General features: G+C 40.2%; 1 protein-coding gene across 2 annotated transcripts in view; it reads left to right on the top strand.

The window, feature by feature from the left end:
* Positions 1 to 22,548, top strand: part of KCNAB1 (potassium voltage-gated channel subfamily A regulatory beta subunit 1) — a 231,741-nt gene that overhangs the window by 154,304 nt on the left and 54,889 nt on the right. For both annotated transcript variants that reach the window (XM_072996106.2, XM_072996107.2), the window contains exon 3: positions 7,368 to 7,411. In XM_072996106.2, the coding sequence (XP_072852207.2) occupies positions 7,368 to 7,411 (44 nt within the window). The remainder of the gene's footprint in view (positions 1 to 7,367; positions 7,412 to 22,548) is intronic.

The following is a 22,548-nucleotide window of genomic DNA, read 5'->3' as shown; positions in this document are numbered from 1 at the left end:
CAGCCACTTTGCTTTCTTGCATTTCCTTTTCTTTGGGATGGTTTTTGTTGCTGCCTCCTGTACAATGTTATGAGCCTCCATCCATAGTTCTTCAGGCACTCTGTCCACCAAATCTAGTTCCTTAAATCTATTCTTCACTTCCATTGTGTATTCATAAGGGATTTGGTTTTGATTATACCTGACTAGCCCAGTGGTTTTTCCTACTTTCTTCAGTTTAAACTTGAATTTTGCTATGAGAAGCTGATGATCAGGGCCACAATCAGCTCCAGGTCTTGTTTTTGCTGACTGTATAGAGCTTCTCCATCTTTGGCTGCAGAGAACATAATCAATCTGATTTCGGTATTGCCCATCTGGTGATGTCCATGTGTAGAGTCACCTCTTGTGTTGTTGGAAAAGAGTGTTTGAGATGACCAGCTTGTTCTCTTGACAAAACTCTATTAGCCTTTGCCCTGCTTTGTTTTGAACTCCAAGGCCAAACTTCCCTGTTGTTCCTTTTATCTCTTGTCTCCCTACTTTAGCATTCCAGTCCCCTATAATGACAAGAACATCTTTCTTTGATGTCAGTTCTGGAAGGTGTTGTAAGTCTTCATAGAATTGGTCTGCCTTGGATTCATATTGAAGTCATTCTATCATTTTTGAGATTGTATCCCAGTACAGCTTTTCCCACTCTTTTGTTGACTATAAGGGCTATTCCATTTCTTCTACAGGATTCTTGCCCACAATAGTAGATATGATAATCATCTGAATTGAATTTGTCCATTCACTGATGCCCAGAATGCCAATGTTTATTCTTGCCATCTCCTGTTTGACCAGGTTACCAAGGTTCATAGATTTTACATTCCAGGTTCCTATGCAGTATTCTTCTTTGCAGCATCGGACTTTCCTTTCACTTCCAGGCACATCCACAGCTGAGCGTCCCTTCGGCTTTGGCCCAACCACTTCATTAGCTCTGGAGCTACTTGTACTTGTCCTCCGGTCTTCCTCAGTAGCATGTTGGATGCCTTCGGACCTGAAGGGTTCATCTTCCAGCATCATATCTTTTAGCCTTTTGTTTCTGTTCATGGAGTTTTCTTGGCAAAAATACTCGAGTGGCTTGCCAGTTCTTGCTCCAGGTGGATCACGTTTAGTCAGAACTCTCCACTATGACCTGTCCATCTTGGGCGTCTCTGCACGGCCATAGCCCATAGCTTCTCTGAATTACTCAAGCCCCTTCACATGACAAGGCAGAATTCCGTGAATTGATAAATACACTTACTGCTAAGTAAATTCTAGCAAACACAGTAGAGCATACTGAAATAACACAGTCTCCATGTGTTGACCGGATGATAGGCTAGGACCCTGGGATCTGGTTACTTGTTTAATCTTCTGCATAATGCAGCAGGACAATAATACACTCTTGTAGCCTCTAAAGATCAGCCTTGCATTCTAAAGAATTAAAAATGCCAATTAATTCCTCATTGTAGTCAGAAGGCCAGGCTTGACTGGAATCCCTCTAGTATTAGCCAAAGAATTGTTTAAAATAATCTCTGAATGCAATGCTTAACAAGAATGTTCAGAGTTCAAAGATCCTCTCTTGCTACAAAGAACTCAAGGAAGCTGTCACTTGCAAAAATGGAGGACTCTCATTGGCTGCTGCTGGGATACATCACTCAAGAGAAGGCTCTGAAGATATAAGTCTGTTGACCATGAATTGTAGTGAATAGAGGTTTCACACTGATAAGAAACAAATCCATTTGCATAAGGCAGAACACTTGGTTTTCACTGCGGCCCTTCACACTCTATCAAAATTGTTTCTGCAAGTATCCCCTAATACCCAGAAGTACATTCTTGGGTATACTAGCATAATTCAACAAGCAGAAATACAATGCTATCTTTGGATCCAATCCAGTACATGCTACCTAGCTAACCAGAAAGATAGATAGACAGACAGTAGGTCTCTATAGGATGGTACAGGGAGATGTACCTTGAAGGAGGTATTCATAACAAGAACGTTTGGTCTTTTCCATTATTTTATGCCCATCTTCCCATTTAACAGCAGCAGCAGCAACAACAAAGTGTGACAGTCACAAAATGAGTGTTTGTGCACTTTGCTTGTTGATGTCATTAGCAGTCTGGGAGAAAAAGAACTGTTTCTATTTTATTTTTAAACAGAAGCAGGGTTGCCATCTGCCAACACAGAATCAGCTCCTGTTCTTTTCAGAGCCCCAGAGCATGGAGGCATTATGCCAGAAGAGTCTGATCTCTCTCATTCACTTTCTCTTCCCCTCTTTATTGAAAAAAAAACCCCTTGGACCTTAAACCACTGCCATTCAACAGATAAGAACCCATTCAGGGAAATGGAATCAACCGACTCTACCTGGAACAATGCAGTGTAATTTATGAAGGGGAGGGGTTCTAGCTCAGTAGGGCATGTTGAAGGATACCTGCTGCTAGGATAGACTGTACTGAACTAGATGGGTTGCTAATCTGTTTATACATTCAAATGAAAGCAGATATAGTTAAAGGCCAGGTATGTGAAATGCCACCTCCTCTTGTATGCACCTGCCTATGTATGGATTGAGATAATCTTTGGAGGTCTTCTTGTATCTTTTAACTGCACAAGCAGCAGTTTGACTGGTTCAAATGAATTAATGAATTTTCTGTGGCAATTCACCAATTATGCTGCTGTCAGTCCAAGGCAGGAAAGACTAATCCCAACCATGTTAGCGTTTAGACAGGCAATGCAAATATTCTTGTCTGAACAATCTCTTGATTCCTTTATATATGTGGCTGGAGATTTAAACACTGCTCCTTTTGATTTGAAGACCTGACTGTTCCTATTTATTTCTTTTGTGTTTGGATTGTTCTGTTACGTAAACTGCTTAGTCATCTTCAAATATTGGAAAAGCTGTCACATGGAAGGTGTAACAAGCTGTGGAGGGTAGGATCTAAATGAATTGATTGATTACAAGAAAAGAGATTTCAGCTAAACTTTAGGGAAAAAAATATCCTGACAATAAGAACTATTGGTGGAATGGACTATGATGGGTGTTTTTCACTGGAGATTTAATAAAGAGGCTACATGATCACTTTATGTTTTAAATGTGGATTACCTGCTTTGGCAGAGATTGGACTTAAGGGCCCTTGAGACCCATTCTAGTGCTACAGTTTTATAGTTCTATGCTTTGGAACCTATCACTGTGGTCCAAAGGTAATATAAAAATAACTAAAACACCAGCTTTGTCTGTAATTAAAGACTCAGGAACAGTCCAAACAGGCTTTTGTTTTTTACAAAAATCTGTCTGCCCAGAATCAAGATGCCTGGGTTTACAATTTTCAGCTGTTCACTGCAAGCAGAAGATTGACTGTTTTGTGTCATTATGCTTTTGACACGTCTATAGTTCTGTCAGTTTGCTAAGACTGGGTCCAAAAAAGTAAACCATGTCAAATAAAAATTGCTTGGGCTGTTTTGCTGTAATTACTCATAGTCACAATTGTATATATAACATTCCCAGATAATTGTTGAATGACTAGAGTTGCTGAAAGATTCCTGAAGAAAAGTGGATAGATTAACAAATTACACCTCTTAGCAAAATGGGGAGGGGGGCAAACCTGTTATTAGTAAAGTTTGTCATAAGTACTCATGTCAAAGGTATAATTACAAGAGGGTTGTATGCTACAGTGATCACTTTAAAATAGGGTCTGTTTTTCATGTAAGCTAGCATTACAACATTGCTCTTCTTTATCTCTTGCTTGCTTAATTTTGTGATCTTTTGCATGAGTGCTCTCCCAGTAAAAATATCAGAACATACTGCAGATATATCCAGGCCAGGCTATTGTAATGTGTTATTTAAATGTGTTATCTGTTGAGCAGGGTGCACACTTACATTTGAGCAACAAGAGCAGGTGCAAATTCCATCAACAAAAGAGTAAAGAGAGCTTCAAAAATGTATATTCTAAAAGAATGGATTCAATTCTGTTATCCTTGTATGAGCTAGAATCTTCAAAACCTTTAGACCACACACACACACACACCCACACACACACCTACCTCTTAAAAGAAAGGCTGGATGCTAATTACTCCATACATAGAAACTACAATTTGATAATACAGTTGGTATCGTTGAGATGACCAACTCACCTTGACCTACAAAAAACTGAGGAAAGGTTCCAGTAAAATAAGAAGGGGAAGATGAAATTACATTGAAGGATTTCACTCCTACTCTTAGTCTACTGCAATATCTTTTATAGGCACGACTGCCCTTGAAGAAACCCTAATGTGTACAAAATGCTTCTGCTGAGCTGTTTGTTAAGCTGGACGTTTAGAACATATCATTCTTATCCTGTTTAATTTGCACTGGTTATGGAGCTGCTTCCAGGATCAATTCAATACAGTTCAACAAAATCCCTCTCCCCCCCCCCCAAATTACATTAGAAACTATTTGGGTTGAAATAGGGTGCTGTTTTTTTAAACCCTTAAAGCTCTAAAAATCTACACATAACATGTAGATAGAAGTATCACATAGGGTGGGTGCCATTCCCCATGCCAGGTATAGTTGAACTGCTCCTCCAATTGAGTTCCATGCATGGAATAGAGTGGACTACCATGCTGTCCTTCATTTGGGGCAACAAAATATCTTAGACTAAGTATGAAAATAACTCAGAGCTTGCAAAAGTTAGTTTTTCAGCTACAACTCCCAGAATCCTTTATAACACCCAGAATTCCCCAGAATACTACCTACATTGGCTGGAGGATTCTAGGACTTTTACTGCTAGCAGGAAGATGTCTGGGAACTGAAGTCCAAAAAAGGTAACATTTTCAAGCTCTGCTTTAGCTTACCACACACTTGACACTGGATAGAAACTGGATCCCATCAGATTGTTCTCCCCTAGCCAAGCTCAGTCCTCTGCCTTGGAGGACATCAAAAAAAGGAAAGCTGTCCCTGCCTGACTGCACGCCCTGTTCATTCCTTTTCAGAAGATCATTAGATGATGATTTGTTGGTGAGATGGATCTGGAGGTGACAGCACCAAGTAAAGACATTTTGTTATATAAATTGTGCAATGTATTCATCAGTGTTACTATAATGAATGCTAAATGATCACAGAAATAGCTCAAAACGAAGATTTGTCTCACATTACACTTCATGGCACAGGCCTCTAAATATATCCACTTTATTTTTATTCTGACTACAAAACGTAACTTCTCAAGAAGCTTGTCTGGTAACAAGAGATAATATGTCTTCATTGAAAGCATATAACTGAACAGATCTGCGCAACAGCATGCCAAATTACTACATCATCAAAGCAAACTGAAACATATAAAATAATTCTTCTTCTGCTTTGCCTGCCCAGCATATTCCAGTATTTCTTTCTGCATAGACATAAAGGCCCAAATAAAACTGATAGCCCCAACAACTAAAGTGACACATAGCAGCTGATATCCTGCTGCCTGGAGTAGTAAGCCATGACTAGAGTAAGACCATTGAATCAATGAAACTTAGGGAGGGGCTGACTCACAAAATCCCCACAGATTCAATGGGCCTACTCTAGTTGCAACTTATACTAAGAAAAAGGAGTTCAGCCACTGAATAAGTTGCTGGAGGGTGAGTCAGTAGGGATGTAAACCACAAGGATTCAATGGGTTTGCTCTATCTGAGATTGCAAATTGAATTCAGGCTAAGGTAGAGTAGGGAAATTCCAAAACGTCCCAGGTCTCTGCATGCCCACCAGGCCCGAAAAGGCCACACTCTGTGACTCCAATACTGCCTGGACTTTAAAAAACAAAACAAAAAAGTAATTTAGAAGGTGTTCTTGTTGGGGGGTGGGTTCATAATGTCTTTGTTCCCCTGGCCTGTTCTAGGCCTCTGGGGGTCCTGGCCCATTCTAGGCCTCTTTATAAAACTGGAAATGACCCCAAATCATTCCAGTTCTAAAAAAAAAGACACATGATGCCCCTGAGTAGAAGAGACCTAGGAAGGCCTACAGCAGAACTGACTCTCACACACCCCACAGGATGCAAGGGGCATCTGTTTTTAAAACACTGAGATATATACATATGAAGTTGGGTATGTGTGAGCTAAGACACAACTCACATGGGGGTGTCCCTGGAGACCATATGTGCCTATGGCCCACAATTTGCCCATCCTAGCATTAAGAACTCATCTGGTCTTGCTTCCTCAGAAACATTTAGCACATCGAAGATTAGCATATGTCTCAAGGTATCCATACTGAAGATTTCAGGACACGGGTAGCTGGTGAATGGAGTAGAATGTGCCCCCTCCAATTTTAGGATGGGTGCCCCTCTTCCACAAACCTCCCTTTGGTCTATAACATAATCCAAAACCTCCTCTGATTCTCAAAGTGATATTGGGTTGAAATATTGAAAAGCTGGGTTCAAAAAACCAAAAAGAGGGGAAAGTTGAATTAAATGTGACAATAATTGAATGGATTAAATTAATGTGTGTACTGTACATAGTTTAAAAAAATAGTTAGCACAAGAGATGTAAGATTTCATTACACAGGGACGATAGTAACACTTTCTTTCCGTGCAGACTTCCTCCTGAAAATCATCTTAGATATATTCAGGAGGGAAGCATCTTCTGGCAACAGTTGCACTAATACCATCCCTTGTATTCCTTAGGAAGACTTTAAACAATGTGAGGCCTGTAATAGACATGGTTTACTCTCTTCTACTAATTTTTGCAGTTTTTGAAATAACTCTAAATACTAAAATTTGCCACCTCCCAAAAAATCTCACCTCCTTCCCATTTTCCATCTGAGATACTGCAGAATACTGGATGCCCGTACTTTTTTTCTTCCCTTGCCAATAGAATCCTATAAATATAATTATCATTTTTCAAGGTCACAGAGAAAAACTTTGCTATGTGATAGTAGAATTAATACAAACAAATGAACAAAAGGGCAGGAACTTACTGTATTTATCAGAAATTATGTGAAAACCGTGTGTACACTATTGTGTATATAAGGATCCTGGGGCTCTCCGTGTATTGTGCAGCCACCTGGAATACCTTGCATTAGGAACATAGGAAGTTGACTTATGCCGAGTGAAACCATTTGATCCATCTGTCACTCCACTGCCAACTTTGAATGGCACCAGCTGTACTAGTTTTCAGACGGACTTGTTTCTGAGACATACCTGGTGATCTCTGCCATTTCCTAGTAGTCTTTCCTTTAAGTCCTATCTAGGCTCAGTCCTGCTTAGTTTCTGAAATCAGATGGGATCATGTGAATTCGCATTGACATGATGGAACCAGCATACATATTACTCTCTATGTACAAATAGAACTGATGACAGGGTTGGGATGACTGTTGGTTTAACAAATAGATTAGTATTTGATGCTAATTGTGTTCTTGTTTTCATTTTAGAAACCTTGGGAAATCTGGATTGAGAGTTTCATGTTTGGGGTTAGGTAAGTATATTGTTTGGTGTGTGTGTAGGGAAGTCAGGATAGAAGGTATACCAGTGATGTTCATCCTTACGGCTTTGTTCATGTTAGAACTAAACACAAATCTGGCAAATAGTTTTTCCTGGTTCCACAAGTGCTGTTGATATGACTACACATAGACATTTGTTTGACCTTCCTTTCATGGAGCCATGTTAATGTCGCATTCAGTTCTTTATTAATAGAAATAGACCTATGAAATGGGACTTTACGTTCTTTTTGCATATTTGACATAATAATACAGAAGTGAGATCAAAGTCACATAGTCCTAGAGCTATGTAAGGATGAATTCAGAGCTTAGTTGAGGACTTTCTGTGCCAGCATTCCCTTTGTAAACACATTTGTTCGAAGACACTTAACTGTAAAATAATAACAAAAGGAAGTGATACATCCACTGAAATATTAGTTCAAAAGAAGGGAAGACTCTAGTCCCAGAATGTAAAACATATAATGTTTATTATTCTAGTTTAAAATACCTGACCTGTTTTGGCCTCTCAACCTTCTTGAACGGCATGTTTATTTAACACTAGCTATACCTGACACTACTGTGAGCAAGCAGTAAACATATGGTTTCTGGAGTTGGAAGAAGGTTAAAGAGAGAGATTTGCAGACTTCCATGTTATGGAACACCCATTTGAGGGAGTTCCCATCCTTGCACTCAGTGGTTGGAATCCAGTAGTAGTAAATCACAATTAGAGTAGGCCCATTGAATCAATGGAACTTATGAAGAAGTTGATACATGAAATCCCTACTTGCCTACTCTAGTTGTGACTTTCTGCTGAATTTCAGTCAGTGTTGGCATACTTTAAGTGGCAAGTTAAGGCATCATTATTAGCTCAGGGGCTTTAATGGCTTGAATCATGGAAAGACTGTTTATTTTTAAATCGAGCTTTCCCTTTGTTGCTTTTATTACTACACTAATTAGTTGTTCATTGTATATCTTATTACTATGATTTAATTTTCACAGTAAACATCCCTGGGATGTATACAACAGAGGAAAACACATAAATGCCTTATATCAGAGTTGCACAAGTTCTAGGAGCCCAGGCAGGGCCAGAGTGGTTGTCCATGTGAATCCAGTCTAAGGAAAAACAGACTACCAGTCTTTAGAAACTCAGTTTTCTACTAGAAGAAGTTCTGGGGAGCAAAACCTGTTCAAAGTGAGAGAGCAAAGAGCAGCAATTCCTGTTTTTGTTTTTGTTGTTGTTTAAAGCAAAGTATTTCTTTGTTAATTTAATTTAAAATATTTTTGCCCTGCCTTTCTCCTTAAACAGGACCCAAGGCGGCTTACATATCAAAAAGACGATGTTTAGAGCTAAAAACAATAGATAGATAGATAGATAGATAGATAGATAGATAGATAGATAGATAGATAGATAGATAGATAGATAGATAGATAGATAGATAGATAGATAGATAGATAGATAGATAGATAGATAGATAGATAGATAGATAGATAGATAGATAGATAGATAGATAGATAGACAGATAAAGAGCTAAAAACAATAAGTATATCAATGTTAAAAAGGATCAAACAGAAACCACTCTTAGAAATGGTAAGCAAAAGCAATCCTAAAAACACATTCAACACAGTAAGGCATAATAGATTAGATTATATTAGATTAGATTAGGCATCCTTCAGTCTTGAAAGACGATTGTAACGTGCTCTGAATGGAGGACTTGGAACAGCGTCTAGTGTGGCTGAGAAGGCCAATTCGAGAGTGACAATCCCTTCCACACTGAAGACAAATACAATCTGTCCCCTGTCCAGTTCCCTGATTTTGCTGCTTTCGGGACTGCCTCTTTGCCTCGGCCTGCTGGACAAGGGTCTCTTCAAAATGGGAGAGGCCATGAGCCACTGCCTGCCTCCAGGCTGAATGCTCAGATGTCAGGGTTTCCCATCTGTTGAGGTCCATTCCTAAGGCCTTCAGATCCCGCTTGCAGATATCCTTGTATCGGAGCTGTGGTCTCCCTCTGGGGCACTTTCCCTGCACTAATTCTCCATACAGGATATCTTTTTGAATCCAACCGTCAGCCATTCTCACAACATGCACAAGCCAACGTAGACATCGCTGTTTCAGTAATGTATACATGCTAAAAAAATTCCAGCTTGTTCTAGGACTACTCTATTTGGAACTTCATCCTCCTAGGTGATACCAAAAATGTGTTGGAGACAACGCAAATGGAATGTTTTCACCTTCCTCTCCTGCAATGCACAAAGGGTCCAGGACTCACTGCAGTACAGGAGTGTGCTCAGGACACAGGCTCTATAGACCTGGATCTTGGTATATGCCATCAGCTTCTTATTAAGCCATACTCTCTTTATGAGTCTAGAGAACATGGTAGCTGCTTTGCCATTGTGTTTATCCAGCTCGACATCTAGGGAGAGAGTGTCAGAGATCGTTGAGTCAAGGTACACAAAGTCATGAACAACCTCCAATTCTTCTGTGGAGATGGTAATACAGTCAACCCTTTATTTACAAACTTAATCCATTCTGGAAGGACATTCGTAAGTCAAAAAGTTTGTAACTCGAATCAGCATTTCCCATAGGAATGCATTGAAAACCAATTAATCCATTCCAGCTGTTTTTGGTTCTTAGGTCAAGGGGCAGTTTGTAAATCAAAGCATTAGTTCCCATAGGTTAATCCATTCCTACCACTAGGGGCAGAATTTTTTTTCTTTTTTCTTTTTAACCTAAGATGATGTAGGTTAAAAAAAAGGCAGGAAACCACGGAGGGAACGAACGAACACTGTTTAAAAAGAACACTTTTAAAATCAAGCACCTTTTAAACCAAAACAGGCACCTTTTCAACCATCAAGCACCTTTTAAATCAAAACAAGCAGCTTTTAAAACAACCAAGCACGTTTTTGCCCAAGCAGGTTTTAACTCAAACCGAGCTCCCTTTTACCCAAGCACTGTTTAACCCAAACAAAGCATATTTTAAACTAAATTTTACATTTAAAAATGATAATACCAGGCAGTCCCAGGCAGTCCCAGGTCTCTCTTCCCACTCTCTAACCGCTTGGACGAGCGAGGAAGTAGACAAGCAGCCTCTTCGCTAACTGAAAGTTCAAATTTCCCGCTTTCCCTGCCTTCCCCGCACTTTTTTTCCGTTCATAACTCGAATCCAAGTTTGCAAGTCGAGTCCATATTTTCCTAGCAGAGCGGTTTGTAAGTCAAAATGTTTGTAACTAGGGCCATTCATAAGTCAAGGGTTGAATGCATAGGGGGAGGTGAGTCCATGCCCTGGCCCATGACTTGTGTTTTCTTCAGGCATAATAATCCATTTAAAAATCTCACTCAGGCAGCCAGTCACTGAGGCAAAGCTTGCCTGAAGTGAAAGCAGGGAGGAGACAGATAGTTGCAAAAGCAGCCTTGGGGGATGCATGAATCACACCTATGCCTTAAGCCAGGAATAAATATTATCACTAAATAAATAATTCAAATGGATCTGAGACTTTCTGAAGCATCCTTTTCTGAGAGGGGTAAAAGGTTCTAACCCTCGAATTCCATATTGACTTTCTTTTCTGTTGTCCATCCGGCATCGTTTCAAGGATTGATGGTTTTCATGCATAACAATACTGCAATCTGTCAGCATTATTTACTCACAATTTACTCAATGTGTCTAAATCTAAGGCTAAAATGAAATTCATAACTCCAGAATGTGCCGGTAATATGTTGTTGTTTATGAAACCTTCCGCTCTGTAGAACTTGGCACAGCTTATCTGTTGCTATGAGATACAAGCTTTTGAATGCGGTGGGATCCACAGACGAGGGTGCAAATGTCATAATCAAACATGACGGTTCTGAAGGCTTGTATGACTTGTAATCAGATTAATCCCAAGGAACTGTGGCAACACAGAGATATGAGACGGCAGATCCAGAACTCCACAGGAATGTATTTGGACCTTATTTGTTCCTAGTATTGACTGATTACTTATTGGCCAAAATCGTCTTGTGTAATTAAGCTGCCAGAAAGGCCATGGTGTAACTCACAGCAACAAATTGCTGCTAATTATGAGAAACTACTTGTATTCTTGGCCACACACCAAGCCACCATTGTGGCCTGCAGTGAGAAACCCAAGTGGAGACTCATTAATTAGCAGCTATTTACCACTGCGTGTTATGCCATCTCTCTTCTGCCAGCATAACTATGCGAGAAGACTTTGGCAATTATATTTTTAATCCATCAAAGAAGACTATTCTTGAGACAGATTAGAAAAGCTAGAAAAGTGCCACCTGAAATTTCCCCCACAAAATCCTTATTTCTTTTTAGAGAACTGGATTCAGAGTGCAGAGAATATAATGGTCAAAAACTATTCTTACAGGGGGTTAAGAGTCAGCAAGAAAGAAAAATTTGCCAGAGCACAGTCTGTCGTTGGTTCTCTTTGCTAGATAAACAGCAGGTAAATCCTTAATCCGTTTTGACCAGATTTTTTTTGCCTTGGAGGGATTATCATAGTAAAACATTGCTAGTTAAATTCCTCAAGCTGACAGTCTTCAGGGCACAAACAGAGTCTTCCCTGGGATCTCTAGAATTCAAAGTTCTGGACATGCCTATGAATTTTGTCTCCAACATCAAATGAATATACATGAACACAACGGTGAACTGTAGTGTGAAGTCTCCAGTTTCCCATCCTGATAAGACATTGGAGGACACGTCCCAGTCACAAGCCCCATATATCTGGAGATGTTTTAAAAGCGAGGAGGGGTTGGCTACATTAAGTTACCCCTTTTTGGCTTTTAAAACATTTCAAGTTAAACACAGCTTAGAAAAGTTACTTTCCAGACTACTGTATATAAAAATGCTGGTTTCATCCACAATCTTGGGTGCAGAGATTCCTGACAGAACTCTGACTTCGGCACAACATCCTGAAAACCACCTCCATCCAGACTTCAAAGATAACTATCTACCCTTGATGGGAACTGACAGAGAAGACAGTCACGGATAACAGAATGTCAGTCGGCACTTTCTGTATTCATTACTGTCGTGAGTTGTCCTACTGTCACTTCTAAAGGTCATTAACAATGTAATTGTTATCCCATCTCACTTGGTCCCTGCTACTCTGCCACGTACTCCACCACATACATAAACCTGTGGCCTAGCTATTATGCTTTATACCAGGTTAGGTCTTATTTTCAGGAAAACAGGGTATGTCTGAGGATGTGGATTGCAATGTACAAATGCTCATAATGAAATAAATTTGTTAGTCTTTAGGATGCTGCAACACATTTTTATTTTTCATAAACCTTTTGGGCTACAAATCACAGAATCCAACATCCAGCTGGCAAAGGAATTCTGGCAGCTAAAATAAAATAAAAATAAAAAGGAACTTTTCTAAACTCTGAGTAAATGATGAAATACTGTAGTGCTTCCAGCAAGCTCGAGTTCCGTCCAAGATTTTCCGCTGCCTAGCAAAAAAAACAAAGGCTACAGAAGCTGACTGAGTGAATTAAAACACCCTTCAAAATCCTTACTGAGATGGTCATTTTATTAGGCCAACCAAAAAGCTACTAAAAGTGTTGAAAAGCACACATGCTGTGAAAGCTTTTGAAAATATTATATCTTCCTCAAGCTGATTCCTAGGGTCAAGTTTAACTGTTTATCCTGAGCAATACTGAGCAAGCACTTTTCTAGTAGAACCTACTGAGAAATCTTTTCCTACATGGAGAAATGGCTTTACAGTCATTGGCTCATTGGGTTTGCGCATGTAATTTTGGTAGAGATGCTCAAACCTGACTGATAGCCCCCTTTCATTTAAAAATTCCTAGGAAGGATTTTTGGTATCTCGTGCAGATGTGAATAAATTAACAATAAAGAAAGTGGTCTGCTTTCTTTGTTTAGCTGCTGAGATACAGAATGAAAATACCTCTACTGGAAAACTCAGTAGTTTAGGCATCTGGCTGCAGATCCAGAGGTTGGGAGTTCGATTCCCCATTGTGCTTTTTTGACAGGGTCTAGACTCGATGATCCATATGGTACCCTTCCAGCTCTACAGTTCTAATACGATGATGATGATAAAAAACCTGTTTTGGCTGTCCAGTCTACTATGATGCCTAAGTCCTTGCTTGTATACACTAGGTGTGTGGGATAGCATCATATTGTATATTTATATTTGCGAAGGCTTTCACAGCTGGGATCTAATGGTTGTTGTGGGTTTTTCGGGCTCTTTGGCCATGTCCTGAAGGTTGATCTTCCTAACGTTTCGCCAGTCTCTGTGGCCGGCATCTTCAGAGGACAGCACTCTGTGCTCTGGAGTGCTGTCCTCTGAAGATGCCGGCCACAGAGACTGGCGAAACGTTAGGAAGAACAACCTTCAGAATATGGCCAAAGAGCCCAAAAAACCCACAACAACCATATTGTGTAATTTTTTTGTCTATTTTATTCTCTTTTTAATGTCTATATGATGTATTTTATGCAATGTATATATGGTGTATTGTAATCATCGGGAGTTTGATTCCACACTGTGTGTTCCAGGAAAAAAGCCAGCCTATGGGTCCACTGAATGAATGGTACTTCTGAAGTCAACATCTATTTACGTAAATCTCGCCAGCCAGAATCCTGCTGGTGCTGCCATAACTTTCATAACTTGCTGTTTTTATTGCAGCTAATATATGGGACGCTGAGGTGTGTCTTGATCATGTGCCTGCTCACGCACCCAATTGTGCAACAGAGATCCACCCTGGCACCTTGGCAATTAACTGTAATTAGTTATGTCAAGCTACAGAAACAACAATCGGATTCAAGTAATCAATTTAATGAGTATGTTCTAGCTGGAACAGTTGATTTAGCCCTGAATGATGGTTTATGACAAACCAACACCTGGACTTCCCATGTGAAGAGTTTGGGGACATTTCCGTTGAGTTGTTGATCCTCTGTGCATTATCATGGCATCTTAGAGTAACTCTTTGCTTTGTGATTTTGCTCTGCACACTATTTTTACATGTACAGCTGTTGTCATGGTGAGCTGCGAAAGGGAAGTGTTGAGTAACAGTAGGAAAAGGTTGCCTGTGGATCCATCCTTTTTTTTATGAACCAAGAATGACAGAAGAGGTCGAATTTGAGAATTAGAGGGGTTTTTTTCTGATTTATCATCATTATTTATCATCAGCTGCATCCCCTGTGAGGCTGTTTTGCTTAATATGAGCTTTGAAAATGAAAGAAATGGCTGCTTGCCATACAACCACTAAAAATAACAGCAGGAGACAAAGACTGCTGGCCCAGAAGCCTTGGGTGCATGGCAAGAATGCAGCAGCAAAGGGGACTTGCACATGTCCCTCTATATACTCTTTGAACACTTCACTAGCTTTGTAGAAGTCCCCTCTAGCAACCCACTGGCACTGTCAAAGATTCATGGTTAGTTTCCAAGGCCAGAGGTGTTTTCACACCATCATTTAACGGCAGGCCTGCCACACTCTGATCTTTGGAAAGAGTTTGGTACCTTTGCTGCTCAAAGAAGGAAATGCTCCATCCATTGATCGTTCCAAAGATGCTCAGCATTCAACCAGTTTTTATCGTTTTCTCCACCCCCAAATCCTGTGTCATAGAGACAGTTGATTGTTTTGGCTGCAGCTACCTGGGCAGATGCAGAGCATGGGTGGAAAACACAGCTGTGCCTCTCTTCTGGGCAATCCTATCACTGACTGTTTTGCATAAGTAATGTCTCAAATAATGGAACAGTTAGCTAGAATCTTCACTGGTGTAATGGAGCCTGGGTCTGCAGGGTCAAAACCTATAGCCTTTTTGAAAAGCGGCAGCTGTGACATCATCCACCACCACATCTGAGGTTTCCGTCTGAGCTTAACTGCAATTCTTCCAGTAATTTGATGGGGGAGGGGAATGGGTTCACCCAGGAATGGTACATTGCAAGCTATCCCTGAGGTAGTACTGGATGTGGATTTGGTCTTGAGTGGGTAGTTATGAGCCATTGACATTACAAAAGACCTGCTCATTGTTTGTTGGTTGAGTTGCCTGCATTTTTGGACTCTCCTTGCATGTGTGAAGGGGTGGCTGCAGAGGTTGTCTTATGTACTTACACTTTGAAATTTACCACTATATCACTGACTATACAGTGTGCAAGTCTCCATGCCATGCTACTGTAAAATATATAACCCTTGAGCAGGAGATGGTTACTGTTCAAGCAGTAAGACTGTTTTCATTGTTTTGCTTTCCATGTAGGCTATGGTTTGTGCCTTGTGTTTGCAGGTTTACTGTAGGTAGGGATGCTACAGCATTGTGTTCAGTCAAGAGCATGGAAAGGTTACTTTTTTACTATAGTGGTGCCCTGTTTGATGACGATAATGCGTTCCAGCAAAATCGCTGTACAGCGAAATCATCGTCAAGTGAAAAAAAAAAACCATTGGAATGCATTGAAACCGGTCAATGCATTTCAATGGGGGAAATACCTCATCGTCCAGTGAAGATCCTCCATAGGGCGGCCATTTTCGATCCCTGTCTTGTGAAGAATCGGTCCGGAAAACAGCGGGGAGTCATTTTGTAAACTGCTGATCAGCTGTTTTTAATCATCGTCAACTGAAAAAACAGTTCCCAAAGCAGGGACCAAATCATTAAACGAAAATCACCCATTGGAACCATCGTTTTGTGATCGCTATAGCGATCGCAAAAAAGGCATCTAAAGCAATTTTGTCATCAAGCGGGGTCATCATCAAGCAGGAGACCACTGTACAAGTCCCAGAGCGCCTAACAGACACAGCCATAGAGTTGAAATCTAAAAAAAAGAACTTTCCCAAATCTGGTTTGGCCCAAATTTCAAAGGAAATTTATCTTATCCTTGCCTCCTACGGTAGTACATAAAAATAAGGCTTCACTGGTTTTTGGGTTTTGCAGTGCAGCAGCTAAGTTTAAAAAAAAAACAAGCTGAATATACAAATGAATGCTTTCTTATAAAATACATCCAGAGATGCATATTTCATGAGAAAATACATTAAAATGCATATTTAATACAAACATCTGTGCAAATTTTAAAAGTCAGATTAATGTAAAAATAGGACAGAAGCAAACTTTGAGTTAAACAAATTCTTTAATGTGTTTCTGTGAAGTCACTTTCCTCTTACATTTCAAGACTTTGCAGCCTTAGAGGACAGGAAAAATTAGCAAATATGATTCTGTTTTATGAACAATAGGTGATGCTATAATTAATGAATGATCAAAAGACAAGATTAGAGGAGACATCACACCACAGGGTGGCCTCTGCAGTGCCAGGAAAAAGCTCTAAAGAATACTTGAAATGACCTTGTTCTGTCTTTCTCTCTCCTGCCCTTAGTAATGCCTGTTGTGCGAAAAACAATATCCTTAATCCATTGATATTTCTAGCATTTATTTATGTATTTATTTTTAAATTGCTCGTTTTATCTCTTGCCCTGTTTTTTTGAGGGCTGGCTGTTTCAGGCTGCGGCATAAGTTATGGGTAGCTTTGTTTCTTATTTTAGGGAGTTCACAAGGGTGCAGTTTAGCTGATACTTTATTCCTGAACCATACAACTTTCCATGCAAAGGAAAACCCTTGCATACACACACGTATCTTGGCCATTAATCCAATGTTCAAGTGAATCAAGGATTATGGGATTACCCCTGCGGCATTCAGTTCACTCAAACCAGAAGAATCTCATTTACTCCAGACATATTTCATAGGACTGTTACGCAATGATTATTTTTGGCCTGAATTAGTATCACTAAATAAACACCCTAGAGTTGTTCAAACCCGACTCTGAACTGTGGTTGCAAGGAAAATTCAAATCATGCTTTTAATGTTCAGAGTCAAAACCCCTGATGTTCGAACAAAGTATCATTTGCATAATGCATTGCTTGCCAGATTCAGACAGACTGATGGCAGACGTTTCAAACCTTTGCACAGGGAGGACAAGAGGGGATGTATTAGCCCAAGGCTTACATCATCTTATCATGCAAATATACTATTTAGTGTTATACCTGAGTGTCTGATTACCAGTATACCTGGGGGGGAAATGTCAAAGACAAATTCTGCAAAGATGAATTCCTAAGAAATAAAATGGCAGCTTGGTGCCCGGTCACTCTGATTTTCCTGCATGTGTAAGACCCCTAAAGTAGTCTCTCTTACATGCAGCATTCCTGTTGCACTACTTGCCCAGTTCACTCCCGTGAATGGTAAAGTTTTAGAATAATTGTGGGCAAAGCCCTCCCTGACTTTGCAGGGCTGCTCCCTTGGACTTTGAGGAACTAAACAGATGCTTTGTACTCTCCTGGATAGCACAAGAAGCAATTTCATCATGTTTTAGGGGGAAAGAGATCCATTTGAGGGCCAGAGGAGTCCTTTTTAAATGTCACTTCTCATTTTGAAAAACATGGGGTTAAACCACGTCACCTTCCCAAACATAGTGAAATTGCCTCCATTGTAGGCTGGAGGGCAACAGTATTTGGGTGCAGGAGCGGTGCAGTGGATTCCTGTATGTTGTGCATCGGTATTTTAAATAAATATTTCAAATGCTGAGTTATCCTGTCCATTGAAATGAATGTGAGTACATCTAATGCATCAAAACATCCAAGGCTTTCTATATAAAGACATCCAGCAAAACCCCAAGAAAGAAAGCAAGACAAGATAAGATGAAAACATTTGGTACCTTAAAGGTAAAGGTAAATGTAAAGGTTCCCCTTGACAATTTTTGGCCAGTCGTGTTCGACTCTAGGGGGCGGTGCTCATCCCTGTTTCCAAGCCATAGAGCCAGCGTTTTGTCCAAAGACAATCTTCCGTGGTCACATGGCCAGTGCGACTTAGACTCGGAACTCTGTTTACCTTCCCACCGAGGTGGCCCCTATTTATCTACTCGTATTTGCATGCTTTCGAACCGCTAGGTTGGCGGGAGCTGGGACAAAGTGACGGGCGCTCACTCCGTCCCGTGGATTCGATCTTACGACTGCTTGGTCTTCTGACCCTGCAGCACAGGCTTCTGCGGTTTAGCCCGCAGCGCCACCACGTCCCGAGGTACCTTAAAGATTAATTATTATATTTTAATGTGCGCTTTTGTGGACAAGTATACTTCATCACTCATATGGAATAAAAATGAAATATTCGATGAAATACTAATTACACAAATAAAATATACTAAATATTTATTGGCTCAAAGAGTCTAGGGTATTTGGTTACTTCTCACTTTGTGCCTCAACCTTCCGGCTCAAAGGTAAAAAACAGAAATGGGGATGAAGCTTTGACAACCCATGAACCATGAATTGCCTCCCAGTGACCCGACAAACAATGAAACAGTTCATCAGTTCATCAGGTCATTATTATTTTTTAGACAGTCCATGGGGCTATCTATCTTTTTTAAAAAAGACCTGGTCCCCTCAGCCTTCCTGTGCAGTGGGGTCAGGGAAGAGGAGGGCAAAGGGGGTCAAAGTGATGATCCCTCTACAAAGGCATCGTGGCTGTGGGCTGGTTTTAGTTCCTGCCTTTGCAAAGGCAGCTGGGCCGGGGCGATGGCTTTGATCCCCTTTCCTCTCTTCTTCCTATGCCCTGCAAAATAGCAAGAGGAGGGAAGCAGGACCCAAGCCATCTCGCAGCCGTGGGCTGGGGGATCGCTTTGATCCCTTCCCTCCTCTTCTTATGCGGCACAGGCATAGGAAGAGGAAGAAAGGGGAATCAAGCCATCCCCCAGACCTGGGGGGTGGGATTCCTTTTGGGCAGGCTTTAGCAAGCCTCCCAAAGGGAAAATCCCTCTCTGCTTATGTCCCCAAGGAACAGCTGATCCACAGGGGCATAAGCAGATAGGGAATGAAGGGATGAATATAAAAGGGACTCCAACAATATGAAGCTATGAATATCTGATGAATCAGTGATATTCAGCGAATATCCTGATTTGTTTTTATATTCGTCTCTATGTCTAGTAACAGCATTCCGTGTCAAAGTCGCACTGGCCAAGTGACCACGGAAGATTATCTTCGGACAAACGCTGGCTCTGTGGCTTGGAAACGGGGATGAGTCGAACACAACTGAACAAAAATTGTCAAGGGGGCCTTTACCTATGTCTAGTAAAAACTCTCAATATTTCCTACATTAACACATGTGATTCTTCTACTATCCATAGACTCTTCCCCCTGCTTGAATTTTTAACCTTCACACACCCCACCTCTTCTCTCCCTCCCTTTTGCTCATGCCTGTCATCTGTTTTCTATCTGGTTGGAAAAAACCCACAACAACCATTAGATCCTGGCCATGAAAGCCTTCTATCTCCTGGAGGAATGTTTACAATTCAACAACAAACATAGGCCATAAATTACTGCATGTGAAAAGTAACAAAATACCCAAGACTCTTAGAGCCAATTAATATTTAGTATGCTTTACTTGTGTAATTGGTATTTTATCCAGTAGTTCATTTTTATTCCATGTGTTTGATGAAGTAGATTTGTCCATCAAAGCTCACATTAAAATATAATAGTCTTTAAGGTGCCACATATTTTTTTGTCTTTTTTGTTTTGTTTCTCTGGATTTTGCCTGATATGCTTGCACAAACTAAAACAGCTACCTCTTCTAAAATTGGATAAGGACAGATAAATCCAGTTGTTTGGTCTGATATGATTGTTGCTGGGTGTTTTTTGTTCTGTTTCTGTTTTTTTGTTTTGTTGGATAATATTATCTTCCCAAAGAGCTGCGGTCGTTTAGGGGTTGTTCCGTTAAATAGCAAATAAGCATTTTAGATTTCTTTTGAGAGCCCTTCAGCTTTGAGCAACACAACATATTAAGTTGTGTGCTTCAGTGCTCCGTTTCCCTGATTAGCTTGCGTTATGGTAGCCTGCAATCGGTTTCCTCCTGGGGTGCAGAAATGGGGCTCTGCATATTTCTTTGGTGTTACCAAGACAGACAGGACATTTCAGTACTTACAGTTATAGCAAGATAAAGACAGCTGATCACAAAAATAGACTCAAAAGGGAAAATCGAAGGAAGTGAAAACATGCTTTAAGAGATCCAGAAATAATTACTATCTCCTTGCCCAGCAGAATTGTTTGCAAATCCAAACAGGGGCAGCTTCCTAGACATAAGTTCAAGGTCTTCTGTTCCCTGCATGGATTCTTCGCCTTTGGGCAACTCTTCCATCTACCAGCTAATGACTCTGAACAAGTTTGAAAGGTAGAAGCTAGATAATCTGTTTGAGACATTTGAATCCCTTCCATCTGTACCATGTGTCTTTGCTGACAGCCCTGTTGACGAGAAAGCCTTATAGTGTTTATGCTTGCAGAATGCAGTGGGCTAGTGCTGAGCCTGTGGCTATTGAGCAAGAGTAGCTAATCTAGAAAGTCATAACTGAGTAAAAGTCGAAAACATGTGGATATTGCTTCAGTAAATCTATTTAAGGATCATGCAGGAAAGAGAGCACTAGTGTAGATTACTATAGTCCCTAAAGCTATGAGACAGAAAGGGGAAAGAAGCCTACAATTTACATTTGGTTTTTTAAAAAATTAAGGAGGAAACATGTCCAGATTCTCTGGCAGATTATTGCCCCTTTCTGCTCAGATTGTTTGCTAAATGTATTAGTGCTGTTCCAACAAGATTTTTGGTCAAATGCTGAGCGATAAATAGAAACAAACAAACAAATAATCATACGCTATCAAGCCATAAGGGTCACCATAATCTGGACTGAGTTGATGGCACACAGTTATTATTAAATTGTGCCCATAGGCTGCATATAGACTCTCCTGGCTATTTTTGTGAACCCCAGCCACCACCACCCCAAAAAAACTCACTGGAGAAAAAAAATAGCACTGAAAACTGTTTCCCCTACACACAAAATTGGCCCCCTTCTTAGAGGCTTCAAAGAGTACTGTATTGTTGTTGTTTTTAATTTAATCACGTCAGGAAAACAATCCCACTAAGATCCCAGAAGATTTCCAAATAAAAAAAACAGAAGTGTTTCTGATTTTGCATATTTGTTATTTTATTTTTATGTTACTTCAGCTGTGTTGTCTATTTCTAAGCCTGGTGCCTCCCACGGTGGGGACTGGGAGTGAATATTTGGCCCCAGGCCTGCTGACGTTCTCTACTCCCGCTCGACTTTAACTCCACTGTGGGAGGGAAAATGGGTTAACGATGAGGATTGTGCATTCCATTTAAAATCTAGTGGGACCCACAGTATTTAAGATGAATGCATCCTGCAAATAATTAGACAAGACTTTATCAGAAATGCTGGAAACACCACCTTAGCAAAAAATCTCTGCATCTCTGTCATGACTTAGTTATTTATACTGCTCAAGCCAGGATATGATGAGGTTGGCTGTGTGCTTTCCATTGAGTGCATTTAAGTTGTCTTCCCAGCTATTTCCAGGAAGCAGCATAGAGTTAACACTTAGCATTTATTTACCACTCTTAATGACCCGAAGTACTTCATACCCATTATCTCAAATAATCTCCACAACAGTTTCTGAAGGTCATGCACAATTATTGTCCTAACATTACATATGATAAACAGAAGTTGACAGAGACAGATCTAAGGTTGCCAGGGAAGTCACCACAGAGAGGACACTTGAACCCTGGATTTCTCTTGGTTTACATCTCTGTTTTTTAGTCCTGGCATTTTCTATTAGCTTTCTCCCAACACACACGTTAATATTTCTAGTCAATAATGCATATCAATGTTAAAAATACTTTAAAATGTATGAGCCTAAATAAAGGTTAAATGATCCACAGTGAATTGGCTTGTTTCAGGGCAAAAGATTCATTGAGGGCTATGAACAAATTTATGAAACACACACAAACACAGAAGTGATTAATTTTCATCAAGAAGGTAACTACCAATCAAGCCCAATTCCCCATATTACAGAGCTAGCTGTGTAGCTGAATATTGGAATAAGCGGTGTGTTATCATATTAGCTCTGTGAATTTGCCTTGAAGCTATTGGCTATTGCTAGAGTAAATAGCAGACATCAGCTGGAGAAAGACTATATACATTAGGAGCATGCAGATGAAACAGCTCAGCACTCATGCTAATAATTTCCATAGGACTTTCTATTTCAGCATTTTGTCTTTTTCCTCTCCTGTGTGTAAGGGCAAATATTTTCATACATATACTTTCATAAATTAAATTCAGAAGCGGAAAAACAAGATGCCTACAAAGTAGA

The sequence above is a fragment of the Pogona vitticeps genome, chromosome 3 (genome assembly GCF_051106095.1).
Source record: "Pogona vitticeps strain Pit_001003342236 chromosome 3, PviZW2.1, whole genome shotgun sequence".
Lineage (NCBI taxonomy): Eukaryota > Metazoa > Chordata > Lepidosauria > Squamata > Agamidae > Pogona > Pogona vitticeps.
The sequence above is the reverse complement of the archived record's forward strand: the minus strand, read 5'-3'. Positions and strand labels throughout refer to the sequence as shown.